Here is a 21,943-nt window from a genome sequence, read left to right on the forward strand (position 1 = left end):
TTGCTATATATATATATACAGGAAATCCAAATCATATACATGAGACACATATGTGTGTGTGTGTGTGTGTGTGTGTGTGTGTATAAAAACATCATTTATATAAGGGCATTTGTATTTCTCCTTGAGAAAGTTATCATTCCAGTATTTCATGAAACACCACTATTGGCACTCAGCTTCTTCTTACATGTGATAAGTAGTATACAACGAGAGTTCATTTTCTGCAAACTATTTTCTTCATATTACATGACACACACAGAAGGTAAGATACTGTAATGTCACATCTTGCAGTAGACTTTCTGTCTTACAATATGAAATTTATCCAAGCTCTTATTCTCATTTTATACATGTTGCAAGTTAAAAATCAAGCAGCTACAAATTGTATAAATATTAAATTTAATATTTTATAAAAATTACTATTATAACAAATGAAAGATGATGCTATTTCCCTAGACAAGATTCAGATTACTTTTTTTCCTTTACATTTCCTTCTAAGTCAGAAATTGAATTTCTTGCTTAATACTTCTGGTAAATAAATATTTAAAGTCATTTCAATGCCTAATTTCCCCCCAACCCTGCTTTCTCTTTCAAACTACAATATTGACTTTAATGGGTACTGTGATCGTATTGCATGGAAAACAATCAAGCAAAACCATAGTACAGGAAAAAGCATATTAATCAGCATGTCTTATCTTACTTTGCGAACACCTCTGCCAAGCTCTTCTCCATAGTTGGTTCCAAGGATTTCAAAATGGACATTGGGATTGCCTCCATTTTCTCCAAATTCTAGCTCTCCAGTCAACCCACTAACTCCACCCTAAAGGAGAGAACAGATATTGATGTAAAATTTCAGAAGTAAAAAAAATAAATAAACATAAAAGGAAGTTCTAGGAACTCTACTTCTATCTATGAAATAATACTTAAAGTATGCAGTTTTAACAGACCGCTTTTTAAAATAGGTACACAGCATAAACAGGAGTACAGTTGAACTAACTTTGGAAATTCCTTAATCCAACCTCATCTATTTTTCATAAAAACAGAAATTTAGACCCCAAAAGTCAACTGACTTCTCAAAATGAAACCATGTTAGAGCTCAGACTAAATTTCAGGCTCAAGTTTTTGCCACCATACCTTGTGACTTGAATGGATCCATTAGTCAGAAAACAAGATGTTTCCATAGTGCATAAAATCTATTTAAGATAGATATCAACAATCTTCTTTGTTCTAGCACAATTCCATTCAAATTTGATCTAAAATTATACCTGGGGATCTTAAAATCCATGGTTTCTAGATTATTAGAGGCTTATTATTTTGCACCTTCTTTAAATATATTTTCCAAATCAAAAATAAAGGAAAGCTAAATTAGGCTTGAAATCTGTTTTTGCTCTTAACGGGTAGTGCTGGCTGTTGAGATTCACTGGGAATTCCAAGCTTCATCTTTCATTCAACATGACAGATGTTCATTTATCCAACAGATGGCAATGTAGGTCATACTTCTCTCTTTCTTGTTTATCATTCTTTTCTCAGTTTAGTTTATCAGCCTTCATATTATTTAGGATTTTACCAATGAAAATCACACTCCCAGTCACTTCAATGCTAAAATATGTCTAACTTAAAATTTTGGCCTGGTAATGACATTTATTTAGAAAACAAATGATCTCAGTTTTGTAAATTGTTTTAATTATCACCTCTAAGATGTTGGTATTTAAATATATCTCACTTGACATAACCTGCAACTCTGTTTCCAGACTTTTCCGTCTGGTATTAATATTATGCTGCTTGCTTTTCCTTCTACTCCATCTGTGCCTTGTAGCCCAATCACCTGATGCAAAGTTCATGATGAATTCAATAAACTATTTTTGATTGATGTTTTCCTACTTGAATCACTAATTTTAATATTTAATCTATTGTATTTTTATAACAGTAATAATCAACAAAATTAATTCTTCACTATTATTCCCTAATCAGCCAAACTATTATCTGGTTTTATTAATAAAAATCCTAGTGCATTTGATATGTCAATACTCTTTTCATATACGATTTAGCAGTCAAGAAGATAGGTCACACTTCCTGGGTTTCACGAATGGCTTCAGGACCTACTAGCTGTGTAAACCTGGCTAAGCCATTTCATTTATGCCTCAATTACTAGATCTGTTAAATGGGAAAATAACAGTGCCTACATTAGAAGATTATTCTGATTCTTATAATTCACGTACAGAATACTGAAAAGTTCTTGACATGTGGTGAGAGCTTAAATACTATTATTATTATCATCATTACTTCCACTGTTACTTAATTCTTTATTTCTGAAGGATTTTTAGTTCACAAGTTGGCATAATCTTGTTTTTTAATGAAAATTCACTGGGTTTGCCAAAAAGTATTATATGCTTAAATATTTAGATGGCTTTGGAAAATATTGTTGCAAATGTCAACTCAGTTACATTTCATTGGTTAGCTTGGGGAGAAAAAAGTTAAAGCAGCTGGTCTAGAATGTATTCATTCCTTTCCCTGGTGTGTGGACAGGGCAGCAACTGAGGGTGAAGGTTGGGTCTAATTTCCCTGACAACCGGAACTCCAGGTAAATAGACTAGTAATATTTACTAGGTGGGAAATCCCTTAGCGGGATATCCCAGGCTAAAGAAATACTGTAGTAAATAAACCCAAGATCTATGGATTAACGGTTTGTGGCTCCTCAGAAAATGTCCTGAAGCTTTACGTTTTTTAGGGTAAAAATGGAAATGTTTCATAATGTAAATCCTCCCTGTGGTGAGAAGTAAACCTATGAAACCCTCCTTGGAGACAGAATCAGCATTTCCAGTGTGGGAAGAAAGAACCTGGGGAGCCATGCAGAATATCTCCTACTTTTTCTGCTTTGCACCCTTTGCTTGCCTGTATTTTTGATAAGGGCAATATATCTGATTTTTGCCAATCTATTCCAGTCTGCGCTCACTATTAATATCTCAAAATATCCAATTATATTTTAAAGACTGAAGTGCAGTGCATCTTATTATCATTAGTATCTCCAAATGACAAATACTGTAGGAATTTGATTGACAAGTATAGCTTATATTATTACAAATAAGTTCTACTTGTATTCAGAATATTTTATAAAAGTTTTTCTTATCTATAACCATACATCTACCTGAATAATATCTTCTAATTATATCAGAATCTTAAATTTCTGTTTTAGTAGCTTATTTCTAGGAAAAAATATATCATATATCAATATGATTGCTACATAAAAACTACCATAACCCTAAAATGTTTACACATTTGAGCACTAGACTAATCTGGTGTCGTGTTATTGTTCTCAATCAATACCCACGTGGCCACTCCAGGTCATGCCTTCATCCTTTACTTTATCTTCCACTGAATGACTTGGTTACTTGAAAAAGGTACAGAAAACAATAAAGTGGGGAACTTGCATTGAGTTTGCTACAGTGTTTACTTACCTTGCTCAACTTTTTGACTTTGTAATTTATTTTCCTTATGCTATATTCCTAATGAGCTGTTGGCATGTAAAATCAATGAAACCTTCCCTCATGAAGATGTCAGGGATGACTGAGAGGTCAGTATTTCAAGCAAGTAAACCTTTTAACTAAAACCTATTGTTATATCACCCAGACTTAACCTCTCTGATTTTTGATTGCCATAGAAAATTCCAGCGCTTTAAAGCTTTTTTCCATCTATCCTCAAATTAACCTTGAAAACAGAGCCTTGGTGAAAATGTGTGCTGGTCAAGGGGTAATGAATGGTCATTATTTTTGTGCATGCATGGTTGTATTTTTTTAATCTCTCGGTGATGCAGCAGATTTTCAACAACATAAGCAAATGGGACATTGATAGTATGAATAACACATACAAATAATTTCTAAATGTCCTTTAAATTGGCAGTAAAAATTGCTGCCAGAGTAAACCTTTTTAAAAATATGAAATAAAATTTGTTTTAATTTCATCCATCCACTTGATATATAAAAACCAGCGGACATCAAATATCGAGGGCAAAGAGTAGAAAAATTAAAAGAGGAGAATCAGAGGTTGGGAATAATTTACCACTGGACAATGAGTTTCTAAAAGACAAAATGTATTATTTCCCTATGGCTAGGAAAGGTTGGGGAAAAGGTAAAAAGAAAAAAATTACTGAGACTTTATGTCATTCCGTTTATGATGAAGAAGGATCTTTTCCTACACTGGAAATGACAAAGGAACTTAAGAATTACTTTTGGAGGATCACGTGGGACATCAAATATTTATCATACTTGCCTAATTTCCTTATACTTATTCCTAAGTTCCTTGTAACCTGCAGATGTGTGTGGGAACCAAGGATAATCTGTTAATATAAGCATGGGCTCAGCAAGGCAGTGAACACTCTGGGAGGTGCCAGACTCAGTAGGGAGCCCTGATGCCTTCATGTTTCATCAGCATCAGGTTCAGAGAGAAAAACTCCCAACAAGAAAAATACCACATTTTCTACCCAACAAAGAAATACTTTTATGGGTAAATAGAAATTAAGATACAAGATGCAAAAAAAAAAAATACAAAGAACTTAATTTATGGGAAATATCTAGGAAAATTTGAGTTGCCATGTAACATTATGTGTGTGTATATATACATATATTTGCATATATACATATACACTCAAATAGTCATTCATAGTAGAAACTCACAGCTAGCTGAGAAGTAAACAGGAAGTTACAAGCATTGTCATCATGCTGCCTCCATTTTAGGGGATCCTTAGGCCTAGTCAACCAGTTAACTGTGGAACTCAAATTGAAAACTTTAACTTGTGTCTCATTTTTTTTCCTTTGAACTATGTAAACTGTGTGTTCAATATAACATATTATATCATAGTGAATTGCCCAGAAGTGCATGTTGAACTGAATTAAATTAAATCTGTTCCACTTTACCTACTTTATGATTAAAATGACCTGAAGCTGGAGTGTATCTCGGTGAATTGACGAGAGGTCTATTCCAAGAGCATGGATGACAGTTTTTAAATCCCCTATGACAAAAAGTTTATTTGCACACATTTTTGTAAAAAGGCTACCTTATATTTCAAGACAATACTGTTTGTGGTAAACCAGATTATGTTTTCCTAAATTCTCTCTCTTTCCTTCAGATTTCTAAATTCTAAATGATACATAATGCTTTACACAAAAAGTAATGTCTCCATTTCTTTAAGTATGCAGACTTTTTAAAATCCCACAAAACCAAACATGACAACTTATTAGAGTTCATTTTGTCCCAACCATTAACCTAGGAATCATTATTTTAATCTTTGTCTTCCTCACACACACATGTTAAATCACCAAACCTTATTTCAATCCTGTAAATATCCTCAAGGATATCTACTTCTATCCATCCCATGGTCCATACCCTAACCAGGTCTTCTCTAAGTAAGAGGATTAGCCTCTTCATTGGTGTTCTGTCATGCAGTCAGTCTGGTTCAAGGGCATTTGCAGAATTCTCTACTTGGCAGGCATGGGATAATCTGATTTTATCACCACCCCGTTTAAAATACTTCAGTGTCGGCTGGATGTGGTGGCTTACGCCTATAATTCCAGCACTTTGGAAGGCTGAGAGAGGTGGATCACCTGAGGTCAGGAGTTTGAGACCACTCTGCCCAACATAGTGAAACCCTGTCTCTACTAAAAATATGAAAACTCGCCGGGTGTGGTGGTGCATGTCTGTAATCCCAGCTACTCAAGAGGCTGAGGCAGGAGAATCACTTGAACCCAGGAGGCAGAGGTTACAGTGAGCTGAGATCACGCCACTGCACTCCAGCCTGGATGACAGAGCGAGACTCCATCTAAAAAAAAAAAAAAAAAAAAACCTTCAATGTCATGTTATTCCTTGAATAAAGGAATAACGTTTGGAAATTTCGACATCATTTATGAAACCCTTGGTGGTCTTTCCCCGTTTAGCTAATTAGAAACCGTGTCTCTATTCTGTCTCTATTCTGGCTGCCTTGGGCTTATTTCAGATGCTTCGGTGTGTTAAGCTCTCTTTCCTACAAGCCTGGAAACATTCTATTTCATTTGTGTGAAACGTTCTTCCTTCCCCTTTCCTGGAATACTCTTAATTTTCCTTTCTTAGCCTAAACATTTCCACTTATCTATCACTCTCAGGCCTACGTAGGCCCTCCCATGACATGTTTCTAGAACAGTTGGTATTTACCCTTTTGTAGAACAAATCATGCTTATAATTATTTTTGATATTTCTATTTTCCTTCCTTATTCTCTGATCTTGTAGTACAACATATGGTAGTATTCAATAAATATTTGTTGAATGAATAAATTACCATGTAAGAATTGGTATAATTTCAGTACTTTTATCAGTTCAAAAAATACTCTGTGAGGTATCAACATATATCAAGATAACTATCAGATATCATATTGATATATGCTGGGCTCAACATATATCAATATGAGAAAATGTACTGGTACTTAAATATTTGAAATATTGCATAAACTGATATTTTCTATTTTCTCACATTCCATATTAAAAATAATTACAAAACTTTTAACATAAATTGGTCAATTAAGACAATGCAAAAGAACTTGCTTTAAGGATCTATTAAACTTTAGTTCACTTACTAATATAGAATACACAGAAAATTGTCAGTGATATTATGTTTAATTTTGAATCTAAGATTTTTCTTAGTTTTTAAAAAACTTAAATGAAAGAGGTAAAGGTGTTCTTTCTAACATTCAGGTCTGATTTATCAAAAAATTATTTAGTGTCTTACATTTACCCACAAAATAATTTTTTTCCTAAATCACTTTCCAGTCAAAACAATTTTATGTGTTCTCTGCACTCTGGTAAATTAATCAACTTTTGTCATTGTACAAATGATTTATTCTAATAGATATGTCAGCTACAGCATTCTACCACCTGAAATATCCTCCTTCCATAGCTTTTTATATCCTAAGCCTGCTAGTTTTCAAATTTCCATTAAGATGCTATCAGTTCCATGCAAATATTTCTAATCTATTTTCTAAGTTGTGTTCTCAAGGAAACAGGTCTGAGATGGAGATTTGCTTGTATGCAGGAGGTTTATTTGAAGTGCTATTGAGAGAGCACTTGCAATGGAGTGAGGGAAGAGGGACTAGACAGAGAAAGAAATGAAAGCCTGATGCAAATACAATACCAGTTTAAGTCATCCAATGGACCAGTCTATAGATAACCCTTCAGACTTGTCCCTTGAAGAAAGGAACTTAGACATTTCTAGTTTTGTAATGACTGTTCATTGGATTCATGCTGCCCCTAGAAAGAGGGTGTAGCAATTTCTGTTCATGGCAATTCCTGAACAGAGGCTCAGATGTGTTTCTTGGCTGTGAAGCAGCTATCTCAGTTTGTTACCACGGCATATTACACTCTCCTCTAAGATTCTACAGTATCCTATATTTACCACATTTGGGTCCTTTTGTTGTTTCTGGCCTTAGAGTGTAGCTCTTTGTATAGTTAGTCAATATTCACTACTGGCCTCTAGATTTCCTCTTTTTTTTTTTTTTTTTGGTGGTGGATAATCCCATAACTGAGTTTGCACAGAACATTCTACAGTATAGACATTCGATAAATACCTGTTAAAAGAGTGATGAATACATGAATGAAGTGCCCTCTTGGAAATTGTTTCAGTATTAAAAATATTAACACTAAGAAAAAAATGAAAAATGATTTCTATTTAAATATAGTACACTCCTGTAAATAAAAACAGGCTACTCGTGTTGCAATGACATGGCACTATTCCAAGAAGGTAGAGCCGCACTGGGTAAATTGATGTCTAAATATCCCAGGGGAGTGTTTTTAAAATTGTAGTTCTAAGAACTGATTGTGGTTGGAGTCTGTGGAAATCCTCTCCTACTCTTTTCCTTAGTAGCTGAAATTTATTGATTGTATTTATACAGTTTAAAAAGTTTGAAAGCTTGCTCTAGGTTACATAACACTAACAAATTTAATTATACAACATGAAAACTTTTTCCCAATATATAAATACAGTTTTCATGAGAGGCTACAACAATATAGCTTCTCATAATAAACTAAAAATTGAAAAACAAGCCATATTAAAACTTAAATATGATTTATTTAATATTAACCGAGGGTGTTTATTCCCGTGATTTCTTGGTGTGCATTTAGCCAAGTGACTTTGACAGGAGTGAACAAAAATGATTGCCATGAACAACAAAAATGGTAAATGGCAAAGTATACAGACACCAAATTAGAAACCAAAAAAACCTGGTATTTAAAGCTAGTTAGCTATGCAACACTTAGTACATCATTTAATTTTTCTGAAGCTCGGTTTTCTATACCTAAACATGGAGTAAAAAGGTTAGATTAACTTTATTGTGACTTGCTACTCTTTATTGTGACTTGCTATAACTGCATAAGTTACTAATAAAAATGTAAAAGAACTTAAGTGCATAATATAGTAAAACAAAAATAGAAGAATGCTTTCTTTACAAAATTTTTTAAAAATCCTCTTTTCACATAATGCCCCTGGTGTGTTTAAGAGTATACTTGTTGCATGCTGCTTTTTAAGTCTATGTCAATACATACAGTACTAGAATTGGAGTGATTAATTTTATTTGACAATGATATCAATCTGTATTTAAAAAACACAAGAGAACCAGTAATTAAGTTTGGAAAGTTGATCAGGTCAGTCAAAAAAATATATGAAATATCAATATCTTCCTTTAACACCTACAATAACTAGTTTGAAAATCTAATGGAACATATCTCATTTATGATAGCATGCACACACACACACACACACACACATGCACACACACACACGCATGCACACACACATCCTATAAAATTTTAGAAACAAATACAATGAAAATATGTGTGAAGAATACTATAAATCTTTAATCAGGTTTACAAAAAGCTGACTATATGGATAGATGCCGTGTTATAGATGGAAAGACTCAATATTTTTAAAACTTTATAATTCCTTCAAAAATATTATACAACATCCATGTAAATAACAATGGCACAGGGCTGCTGATAATATTTGGCAGAAATGAACATGAAAGCATTAACCGCTAATTTTAAAAAAGAATAAAAATGAGGAGGCACTTATTCTACCAATTCATACAATAAATTATAAAGCTCAGGTACACAAGAGTACCTGAGAAACAGCAACCTTGCCCATTACTAGACATTTATACTGCTATGTCAATGACATTATTTTTAATTCTTTTGTTTCATTCCCCATAATAAGAATATAAATTAGGGATAGGAACTTGTTCTCTTCTTGATTGCAATTTGTGTAGCAGCACAAATTGTATGTAATGTGTATGTAGCATGCCCTTAATATAGGCATTTTGTATTTACTTGAATGTAATTAAAACTTTTATCACTAGAATATTCCCATTGTAATAAGGAGCCTGACCTCATTTGTGTTGCTGGCTACTGACTTCTTTTTAAGCCTTACCCTCCCTTTCTTTGACCCCACATCTGTACAGTCTTATTAAGACAGGCCTTCCTGCACCTACTTATTTGACACCTGTGGGAAACTTGACCTTCTCAAATCTCCAGCCCACATGAGTGGAAATCTTTTCCCAGCCCTAATCTCTAGTCACCAAAAAGGCCCAGGCAATTCCCTCTGTTTTGCCCAAGCCAGCCTGAATCTGGTTGGGGCCATTCTGCTCTTCCTAGGAGTCTCTATGTGAATAATGAACTTTCTTTCTCACTTGATGTGTGGAGTATCATCAACACTGACATCTAAACAGGTGACCAAAACTACACATATGATGCAGAAAGTAATATAATTAAAAAAAATCAATTTTAAGGTCAGTTTGAAATATGAGACAAAAATATAACATTGAACACTTGTAATCATGTATATTATTCCAACTGAGTTTCTTGACACAAAGAATGGATACATTTCTTTAAAACATGACACTGGGGCAGAAGCTGAGAGGGACAAATGTACACATAGTCCCACAAAATAAAATTTCATAATTATTGTATTAAATAATTGTTTGGGTTATAAATTTTCTAATAGTAGTATCTTATATATTAAATTTCCACATGAGAAATACTGACATATTATGGTGTCTCTCTTTCCTTCCTCCTGATCCTCTCACTAAATAAGTGTTTCCTAAGAAACCTCTTAATCTATTATTTTGTCTTTGTATGAAAGCTTCAGAAGAATAAATATATTCAGGTTCCTGCATCCTAGCCAAACCATGAATTAATAAATTGGCAGGATTAGAATCATGTTCAATAACCTCCCTTGGATTTATACCTGTCAGCTCTCTACATAGATAAGGCTGGAAGATTTTGGCAACAGCTTGAAGCTAGATTAGACTTATTCATTTTTCAGTTGAAAAGTCTTTCTCTGCCAATATATTCAATACATTTAATTCTCAAGTACTTTTGTTGATAACAGCCAAAATTCTCATTAAAATTTTCCTTGGCAAAGAAGACACAACATTACGATGGTTTGAAATCCCCACCAAAACTCATCTTGAAATGTAATTGCCATTGTAATGGTATTAAGAAGTAGAAACTTTAAGAGATGATTGAGGTCATGAGAGTTCTGCCTTCATGAATGGAATAATGCTGTTATTGCAGTAGTGGGTTAATTGTCACAAGAGTTTGGTCCCCTTTTTGTCTCTGTCTCATGCACTTGCTTGCCAAGTGGTGTCCTTTCACCTAGGATAACCCTTATCAGATGCCAGCCCCGAGCCCTTGGATGTCCCAGTTCCAGAACTGTGTGCCAAATAAATTTCTGTTCTTAATAAATTACAAAGTCTATCGTATTCTAGCAGCAGAAACAAATCAAGAGAGAAAACTGGTACCAATCAGTGGAGCTGTGGCTATAATACATACTTGAATATGTGGAAGTGACTTTGGAACTGCATAAAGGTAGGGGCTTGAAGAATTTGAAGGATCGGACTAGGAATAAAAAATTGTACTGCTCTGAGTAGAGCTTTAAGGGCAATTCTAGTGAGGGCTTGGAAGAGAGAGCTGTAGAGAAAGTCTGAATCTTCTTAAGAGTTTATTTAATTTGTTGTGACCAGAATACTCATAAAAATCTGGAGAGTAAAGGATATTCCGATGAGGTCTCAGACAAAAATGAGGAACAGGGTATTGGAAACTGGATTGAAAGCCATCCTTGCTGCAACGTAACAAACACCCTGGCTGAATTGTGGCCATATTCTAAGACTTTGTAGAATGCAGAACTTAGGGGCAATAAAGTAGAGTATCTGGTTGAAGAAATTTCTAAACAGCAGCGTATTCAGGCTTCTGCCTGGTTACTTTTACCTGTATGTAGTAAGATCTGAGAGAAAGAAATGACTTAAAGATAGATTTTATATTTAAGAGAGAAGCAGACAAAACATTTGAAAAACTTACAAGCTGGCTATGTAAAGAGTGAAAACGTATGTTCAGGGCTAGGTGCGGTGGCTCACACCTGTAATTCCAGCACTTTGTGAGGCCAAGGCAGGCAGATCATGAGGTCAGGAGATCGAGACCAGTCTGGCCAACATAGTGAAACCCTGTTTCTACTGAAAATACAAAACAAATTAGCCAGGTGTGGTGGCACGTGGCTGTATTCCCAGCTACTCAGGAGGCTGGGGCAGGAGAATTGACTGAACTCAGCAGGCGGAGGCTTCAATGAGCCAAGATCACACCACTGCACTCCAGCCTGGGCGAAAAAGCGAGACTCTCAGGAGAGAATGCCAAGGGTGCAGTCAAGTAGTGTTTGCTAAAGATATTAATATGGCTACAAAGGAGCGATGTGCTATTTATCAGGACAATAGGAGAAAGATTTAAAAGGAATTTAAAAGGAATTCCAAAAATCTCTGAAGCTGCTGCTGCCCTCACAGGCTCTAGGAAGGCAAAATGATTTCAGGGGATATGCCCAAGGCACTCATCATAGGTTCCCTGTCCAGGGTCACCTAGCAACTCTTCTCCCCACATTCCAGTGTAACATTCTTCAGTTGCACCAGTTATGGCTCAAGTGGACTCAGGTGAAGCTTGGGCTGTCACTCTGTAGAGTGCAAATGGTAAGCTGTGGCAGCATCAATATGGTGTTATACCTTCAGGCATACAGAGTGTGAGAACTGTGGCTATGGGTTCCTGCACCAAGATTTCCAAGGATGTCGCAAAAAGCATGAAGACCTAGGCAGAGACTTGTCTCCAAAGTGAAACCACCACAGAGAGCCTCTACTAAGACAATGTTGAGTAAAAATGTGGGGTTGGACTTGCCACAAAGAGTTTCCATTAGGGCAATGACTACTGGAGCCATGGAAGTGGGACCATCCCTAAGACCACAGAACTGTAGGACTAAAACAGTGTGTCACTCCAACCTGTGAGAGCTGCAGAAGCTGAGTTCATCAAAGCCCTGGGAACAGGGTTGCCTGAGGCCTTGCAGGCCGAATCCCTGTTCTAGTGGATCCAGAAATTAGGACATGGAATAAAAGGATATTGTTTCTCGGCTTTATGACTTAATGTTATTTTTTGTGTTGGGTTTTAGACTTACTTAGGACCAGTTATCATTCTTTTCTTGCCTATTTCTCTGTTTTGGAATAGAAATGTCTATCCTATGACTGTCCCACCACTGCATTTTGGAAGTCGATAATCAGTTTTGAATTCATAGTTTCACAGCTGGAAGAAATTTGCGTCATGATGAATCATGTGAGTCTCACCCATATCTGATTTAAATGAGACTTTGAAATTTGGACTTTTGAGTTAATGCTGAAACAAGTTAAAACTTTTGGAACTATAGGGATAGAATGAATATATTTTATATGTAAGAAGGATATGAATTTTGGGGGTCCAGGGATGGAGTACTATGATTTTAGTGTCCCCTCCTAAACTCACATTGAAACTTATTTGCTACTGTTATGGTATTAAGGATAGGGACATTGAGGTGATTAGGTTATGAGGATGCCACCTCATGAATAGATTAATGTCCAATAATGGGAGTGGATTAGTTATCCAGGAAGTCTTGGCCCCCCTTTTCGCTCTATCTTGTGCAGCTGCTCACCATGTGATGCCCTTCTGCCATGAGATGACCCTCTCCAGATGTGGGTGCCACAGTCTTGGACTTCCCAGTCTTGAGAACCATGTGGAAAAAACTTCTGTTTTTTATACATTTCCCAATTTGTGGTAAACAGTTAGAACAGCAGAAAAGGGACTGATACAAATACCAATAGAAAGATTCAGGCTCTTCTCTATTTAAAATATTTATTTCCTCTACTTCTAGTTTTTGTACTCCTAGCTTACTTCTAATATTATTTTTTTATATTTTACTCTGACTTTTTAAGGTCATTTATATTTCATTTGACTAGCTATTTTTCTTTTGTTTTCCGGGAAGAAAGGAAAATACATGCGAAAGAAAAAGGATGGATAAAATAAAAAACATAAGCTTCCAAATGTCTGTCTCCTTTGTGTAAAGGGTATGGGAGAATTTGTTTGTTTTATTAATCATTTCATTTTAAATCCAAGAGGCTGTGCAAGACAAATGGAAAATGTCAGGAAGGATGACATGACAAAGAGTCTAATAAACTACAGAATGCTTATACCACTGAGAGGAGCTAAACAACATAAACTGCCTTCTGGGAATGGAACAGGTAGCTAAGCCAAACAGATTCACAGCTGGGAGAAGCAACACATTGACAGTGAAGAAGAATAATGCAATCAGTTACCCCAAATAGTTCACAAATGCTGCAACATGTTATCTACTTATGAATCCTATCTTTATCATGAGATAAATTAAAGACCATCACGTTCAATCTCTTACCATGTATATTATCTAACTGGAAAAGTGCTAATTGAGTCTACTGTTTTTTTTGTTTTTGTTTTTGTTTTTAGTGGATGATGTATGTTTTTTAAAAGCCTTTTGTACTTCATGACAGGCACCAAAATAATTTCAGTATCTCTAATGCTAGTGACAGTCAAGTCAGTATATCTCAACCACACATTTTTTACTCGCATAAAATTCCCTTATGAATAAATAAGGAAGCCTCCCCTTTGTATATGTTGATGACTTTCTCACCTTTTTCCTTTTTCAATATTTTATTTCCCCATTACACTGTTTTGTGCTTTGAATTGGCAGAAATATTAGAGAGGAAACCCTTTTTCTAAAATATATCAAATAATTATTTACCCTATCCTTTTTACACGAAAATTAAGAAGTTACCTTCTTGATGGTCTCCAACATGGAGCGCCCACCCTGCCATGGCTTTGAGTTCTTTCTGATACATGACAGACTTGCCATGCTGTGCCACTTTCGGTCTTCCAGCTTCTTATGAAAGGCATTAGCAAGCAGAAGCACCGTGTCATATATGTAAAGGTTGGAAATCTGAAAAGACATTAGAAAGTGATCATTAGAATCATTGACACCAGTCATCAAGAATAAGGAAAAAAATAATTGTCTCAGCTGCTTCTGTTCATGTCATAGATGGCTGGTTTACTGAGTTATTAAGCAGAAGGTTTCTTTTGTCATTTCCTGGGCAATTTTGTCGTTGAGAATGAAGTCTTGTCTGATTGTATGCCTCAATTGCTTTTTCAGCTTATTTTGGTGTGAAAGAGAAGATTAAAAAAAGAAAGAAATTTTGACAGAGATAAGGCTGTTAGTGTTAGACCTGAGAAAATCATTGGCCCTTATTTCTCTCTGAGGAGGTAAGAATCTAAGGGTTTAAGATTGGAAGGACAAACTGAATAATACATTTTCTGAATATGTTAAGGTTTTGCATTCTAGTTATTCAGATGGAAAAATATCAACTTGATCTCATATATGAGTGTCATAGGTACATAAAAAGGAAGCAGTCAACTGTGTGTATGTTTGTGTATATGGAGACTCTGTAAGGAAATAATGAAAGAACAGGACCATTTATAAATATTATTGTGATCAAGGATCTATACAAAATTATACAGGTATACACATGCATTGCAATTCATTGATTTCACAAATATCATAAACTATTAACTGTTTGTGAATGTGTGTTTACATTAACACTTGCTTCTTCTAAGGCAACCATGTTATTAGCTTCTTTCTACATAGATTGAAAAATAAATTATAGCCTTTTTTTTTTTGCTAAGGTTAACTGCATTCTTACAATTAAGTTTTGCCAGAGATACTATTTATACTGTCCATTAATTATCAAAGCTGCTTATTTTTCGAAGAAGTTAAAAATTATTCAGAAAATGTAATACCAAAAGGAATCCTTGGTCAATAAAAGCTGCTTAATGTTATATTTCCTCTGAAGGAAAAACTCAATATAAAATTTAAAAAATGAGGAATCAATGTAGTGATGAAAATTAATTCCATCTTAAAGCATTTGTGTTTTTCAGATTTTTAGAAGGATATTGTTATCGCGGTTTTTCCTAAAAACACACGGGAGAGTATATGGATTGTCCTCGGGGTATATTTAATCATGGAGGAAATTTTTAAAGTAGTCTACCCACATCACAGGATGGTACTAAGCTCTGGCTATTGAGATAATTAGAGTCTGATGCTATTCAGAGCTTTTAATAAGAAATTCCTAACAGTGCCTTGTGAGTTTTCTTTTACATACCATGTAAATCTTCAATCATTTGTGTTTGTGAAGTATCATTTTATATATATAATACTTACAGGACTTTTTTGAAGAGACATTGAACACTCAATGCATTACGTGCAATGCAAGTTTGTCTTTCATAAGGACATATTAGGACTGACTATTTTCACTCCCCATCCCAGCCACTCCCCATTTTGCCCAATAATTACTAGATAGACTACAAAAGAATGGCTGAAATCTGCTATACAGCTAAATCTAGTCCATGAATCAACATCCAGGTTGGAATTAGGCAGTAAAGACCCAACAGGAAAATATATAAATTACATGAAAGACACACATCCAGGGAAATCAAAATAACACACAACCGTCTGCCCTTTCCTAACCTCTCCTGGTTCTACTGCCTGAAACTTACTTCTTCTTCCTTCTCTAGCTTTATTTTACTCTTCCCTTTGGTGAACATGTATTTAAGATTGTTGGGGAAGCATCTCTTGCTATCTCCTCACCTTTCTCCAACTAGTTAACATTTCTCAATATTTAGTTCAAAGACCACCTCTTTTTATCTACTGGAACACACAGTGCATAAGCCTTTGAAACATATCAGAATACTAAATCTTTTTGAAAATCTACCTTTTCCACAAAAAATAAATTCCTCCTAGATGGGGACTCATACTGTATATCTTTTCTCTTCCATTTTTCCCTATAATTTATTTCTCTTAGACTTAGCCTAAAGCCTAGCACATATTTGGTTTTTGATAAACACTTGTCAAGTAAAAGAAGACAAAGGATGGAGAGAGGAGAAAAAACGAAAGTCAATTTTAAAGCCAAGTGTGTTTGACGGAAGTTGAGACAGGAAAATTCTGGTAACCTGGGTTTTATCCAAACCTGACACTGCTGAGGCACATTCTCTTTTGCAGACCCTGAGGCATGTATTTTGAGCATCTATGCTAGTCTTAAAGGTGAGTACTTTGTACCTATTACGTGACAGGCGTTTTCAGTAAATGACTATGTCTCCTCATTTGTCCACATTCCAAACTGCAGGATCAAGAAGTGGTGGTAATATTCTCCGAGCTTTTCATTACCCCTTCTAATCTGACACTTTTTGACTGCAGGCCAGTGCCCATTCTTCGAGCTTCACATTCTTTCCTATGCTACACTTTATCGCTTTTTTCTGTCATCATTAACTGAGATTTTGGTCATTTTTTTATTTGTAAGGCCTTTGACCCCTCCTTCACAATAATACCAAACTATCTCTCAGCATTTTAAAAGGTCACTTCAATTCCTATACAGATGATCTTCACTTCTACTTAGGCCTTGACCAACACAAGTGACCATTTACTGACTGGACAGAAACATGCACCACCTCTAAAATAATAGACTCTAGTATGTCACATATAAACAATCATTCCTCCCTACCTTATTGGCACTACATTTGTCCTTCGACATCACCAAACCTCCACACTCACCTCCTCTATGTGACAAGCTTTCAATATTTGACACCATCTATGGCTTGCTTTGAAATATCTTTCTTTTAGTTTTCATCACCTGGTATAGTTTCTAGGCTGATCATCTTAGTTCTCATTTTTCTCTTGTGTTTCAACGTTTCTGTTAAAAATTTAGTATCCAGAATTGACACATTATTACAGATGTGATCTGACTAGGAGAGAATAGTGTAAGACATTAGATCTCTTTATCTTAGCAAAATTCTTCTGACATACAGACCACAACTATATTAAAATAGTTATTGCAAATATGATTTGTGCGATACACACACCGAATTTACCTTCAACTTAAGGAATCTGAACAATTGTCAAACCAGGATTCTTCCATCTAGGCTTCATGTAATTGATTTTGAACTTATACTTTATCTGTGCTGTTTCAAATTTTAGGCTTATTATTTAGTCAACACTAACAATTTGGAACTTGATTATCTAGTACAACATAAGCTTTCTCTTCTAGCTTTATGCCATTTACAAATTTGATAGGCATGTTTTATTCATTTTCATTCATGCAGTGATAGACATTTAAAAAATATTAGGTCCAAGAATAGAATCTTGTGAATGACCATAGACAGTTCCTTGCATTTCAGGAATAGAATATTTATCAGTGCAGTTTGAATATTCATCTGGTTCTACAATCCTCAAACTCAGGACAAAGGAACTCTGGTGGTAGGTTGTGGATATCAGGAAGTGCTCGAAGCCACAGAATACATCTAAGGCATATTCTAGTCATATCAATATTGCTTGAAGATTTGATTGATTCATTTAGATATTAATATTAATTTTGTTTGAAGATTTGGAGAAAAACAACTAAATAGTTCAATTGGCAAATCATTTGGAGTATTACTTTTAATTATATATACACAAATGTTATAACTTCTGAAGGTAATAATGAGACTTAAATATTTTTGAGCTTTATTTTGCTTTCTATCTCAGGCCAGAGTGTTCACTATCTTCTGCCTTTAGGAGCCCGTCAGTGAAAATGTTTGAATGTCATCATTCTATCAAGACTTTTCAATATCTTTCCTAACAATTTCAGGCAAAAATTTGTCAAACTCCATGCAAAAAATCAATAAGCAACATATAGGTTTATGACATTCTCCCAATCTAAAAAACAAACAAACAAACAAACAAACAAACAAAACTATAAATAAGGGCTTAGTTTGGCAGTGCTTGTTTTTAAGGAAGCCCTGTTGTTGTTGTTGTTGTTTTTCTTTTTTTTTTTTTTTTAAATTATACTTTAAGCTCTAGGGTACATGTGCACAACGTGCAGGTTTCTTACATATGTATACTTGTGCCATGTTGGTGTGCTGCACCCATCAACTCATCAGCACCCATCAACTCGTCATTTACATCAGGTCCATCAGTGACAGACTGGATTAAGAAAATGTGGCACATATACACCATAGAATACTATGCAGCCATAAAAAAGGATGAGTTTGTGTCCTTTGTAGGGCATGGATGCAGCTGGAAACTATCATTCTCCGCAAACTATTGCAAGAACAGAAAACCAAACAGTGCATGTTCTCACTCATAGGTGGGAATTGAACAATGAGATCACTTGGACTCGGGAAGGGGAACATCACACACCGATGGCATTGGGAGCCCTGTTGTCTTATCTGAAGTATTCCAAACCATTGATTTAGTAATATATTCTACAGTTTACCTAAATAGTAACATTTAATATGCTAAACTCCATGAGAATCTTTTTTCCTTCCTTTCAACAATTGGGACAATACACCTATCTCCTGTACCTTGGTCCTCTTCTTAAGTGTTTCTCCAGTATTTTTGAGCTATCATATTTTGATCATTCCTGCTGACTGATTGGTACTCTGAGCAATTATTTGGCAAGCCTAATTCAAAGCAGTGGGTCTACTCTTATTATCTCCCTGTTCCTTCTAAACCAGTGGATTACTTTCTTTTAATGAATTTTACTCTAAGCTTCCCAATTTGAAGACAATTTTTCTTAGATGGAGAAAGCAGGAGCAAAAGTGTTGGAATGTTTCTGTTTTCTCTCCATTAGCAGCCAAACTAATATTAGTTCCATCAAGCAGTAAATGGATCACTTCCTGCTTGTTACATATGTTGCTAAAAATACCATTTTCTAGCTAAAAGGTGTTATTTTATATTTATTTTGCAACTTCAGCTAATCCTCGGTTTCAGCTTTTGGGTGCTAATTAAAAAGTTTGTGAAATGTATTTTCTGCTTTTTTCTAAATTTTACTTCTCTGCCTATGTATATTAAAATCAGTAACAGTCCGGAGATCAAATTCTATCACACATAAGTGGGGTGCTAACATGTAACAAATCCTCAAAGCAAAAGTAGTTTTCTTGTTTTCTTCCATCTGTGGGTTGGACAGGACCAAGATGAAGGTATGAGTCAGGAGGAAGTTGGTGCTTCCCCATACAGCTTTGTTGTTTCAGGTAAGATTAGGAATATAGACATAAATAAAATATTAGTTCACAGATATTAAAGTCCTCATCAACTGAAATGGAAAGATTATGTTGTTAGGCAAATATGCTATAAAATAATTTCTGCTGTCCCTAAATGATACAGTCAATAATTTTTCTTAAGTTTGTATTTCATTTCCTGATACTTCTTTTGACAAAAACAAATTTTAATATTTTATAATTTTCTAAATCAAAAATTATTTCATTTATTTTTTTCTATTTAGAATTCTATCATTTTCACATCAATTATATCCATGACCAGTTAAAATGCAAACATGGGACATTATAAGCATATTGATATGGTTGGACTGTGTCCCCATCCAAATCACATCTTGAAGTGTTGCTCCCATAATTCCAACGTATCATAAGAGGGACCTGGTGGGAGGTAATTGAATCATGGGGGCGATTATCTGCTTGCTATTCTCATGAAAGTAGTGAGTTTTCCCGAGATCTGATGGTTTTATAAGCGTCTTTTCCCCCTTTTGCTCAGGCCTTCTCTTTCCTGCTGCCATGTGAGGAAGGACGTGTTTGCTTCCCCTTTTGCCATGAATGTAAGTTTCCTGAGGCTTCCCTGCCCCGAGGACTGTGAGCCAATTAAACCTCTTCCCTGTACTTCATGGCAGTGTGAGAATGAAATAATACACATATAGATAAGGGTGGAACTGAAATTTAAAGTGACGTCATTAAGGCTTCAGAGGATTTACTTTGACTATTGCCATCTCCTTAATTACATTCAAACATATATATTCACACAGATCCAAAGCACTGTGGTAATTATGATGGAGGAAATGGTAGAGAAGCACGTTATGGGTACTTATGATGCTGGGCTCTTGAAGGGACATATTTATTTTGAGATAGGGACTCACTTTGAAACCCAAGCTGGAATGCAGTAGCACAATCTTGGCTCACTGCAGCCTCTACCTCTAGGACTCAGGTGATTCTCCCACCTTAGCCTCCTGAGTAGCTGGGACTACAGGTGGGTACCACCATACCTGGCTAATGTATTTATTTATTTTTAATTTTTTAATTTTAATTTTTATTTTTATTTATTTATTTTTTTTTACAGAGATGGGTTTTGCCATGCTGCCCAGGCTGGTCTCAAACTTCTGGGTTCAAATGATTCTCCACCTTGGCCTCCCAGATTGCTGGGATTGCAGGTGTAGCCACTGTACCTGGTCATGGAAAGAAACTATTCTAAAGGAGCTTAAAATGTAGTAGGGAACAGAAAGTTACAGCTCAATGATCCTAGAGCCAATCTGTGCACTATAATGATAATAATTGGAAGAAATGTTTGGATAAATGGCAAGTCCTTTTTTAAAAATTCAAAGGTGACTAAGGATAGGGAGGTTGTGGGGTTATTTTTCAGAGTAGTTTTGCAAAATCACCTTATTTATCTAGTATTATTAGAGAGTAACTAATTTTCCTAGGCTTATATTTCCAAACTGTTAAAACTGAAAATCTCGAAGTACTAAAATGCAATCTACTCATCTGACAAAGGGCTAATATCTAATAATACAAAGAACTCAATCAAATTTACAAGGAAAAAACAAACAAATCTATCAAAAAGTGGGCAAAGGATATGAACAGACACTTCTCAAAAGAAGACATTCATATAGCCAACAGACACATGAAAATATGCTCATCATCACTCGCCATCAGAGAAATGCAAATCAAAACCACAATGAGATACCATCTCACACCAGTTAGAATGGTAATCATTAAAAAATCAGGAAACAACAGGTGCTGGAGAGGATGTGGAGAAATAGAAACACTTTGACACTGTGGTGGGACTGTAAACTAGTTGAACCATTGTGGAAGTCAGTGTGGCGATTCCTCAAGGATCTAGAACTAGATGTACCATTTGATCCAGCCATCCCATTACTGGGGATATACCCAAAGGATTATAAATCACGCTGCTATAAAGACACATGCACACGTATGTTTATTGCAGCACTATTCACAATATCAAAGACAGACTGGATTAAGAAAATGTGGCGGGGCGGAGCAAGATGGCCGAATAGGAACAGCTCCAGTCTCCAACTCCCAGCGGGAGCGACACAGAAGACGGGCGATTTCTGCATTTTCAACTGAGGTACTGGGTTCATCTCACTGGGGAGTGCCGGACGATCGGTGCTGGTCAGCTGCTGCAGCCCGACCAGCGAGAGCTGAAGCAGGGCGAGGCATTGCCTCACCTGGGAAGCGCAAGGGGGAAGGGAATCCCTTTTCCTAGCCAGGGGAACTGAGACACACAACACCTGGAAAATCGGGTAACTCCCACCCCAATACTGCGCTTTAAGCAAACAGGCACACCAGGAAATCATATCCCACACCTGGCCGGGAGGGTCCCACACCCACGGAGCCTCCCTCATTGCTAGCACAGCAGTCTGTGATCTACCGGCAAGGCAGCAGCGAGGCTGGGGGAGGGGCGCCCGCCATTGCTGAGGCTTAAGTAGGTAAACAAAGCTGCTGGGAAGCTCGAACTGGG

General features: G+C 35.7%; 1 protein-coding gene across 3 annotated transcripts in view; it reads right to left on the reverse strand.

Annotated features, from left to right (window-relative positions):
- The window catches only part of LOC105479619 (glutamate ionotropic receptor delta type subunit 2), a 1,566,744-nt gene that overhangs the window by 590,280 nt on the left and 954,521 nt on the right, over nt 1-21,943 (reverse strand). For all 3 annotated transcript variants that reach the window (XM_024792196.2, XM_011737665.3, XM_011737663.3), the window contains exons 7-8: nt 14,153-14,314; nt 695-814 (exon numbers count right to left, since the gene is read on the reverse strand). In XM_024792196.2, coding sequence (XP_024647964.1) covers nt 695-814; nt 14,153-14,314 — 282 coding nt within the window. The remainder of the gene's footprint in view (nt 1-694; nt 815-14,152; nt 14,315-21,943) is intronic.

Source organism: Macaca nemestrina, chromosome 3 (genome assembly GCF_043159975.1).
Source record: "Macaca nemestrina isolate mMacNem1 chromosome 3, mMacNem.hap1, whole genome shotgun sequence".
Lineage (NCBI taxonomy): Eukaryota > Metazoa > Chordata > Mammalia > Primates > Cercopithecidae > Macaca > Macaca nemestrina.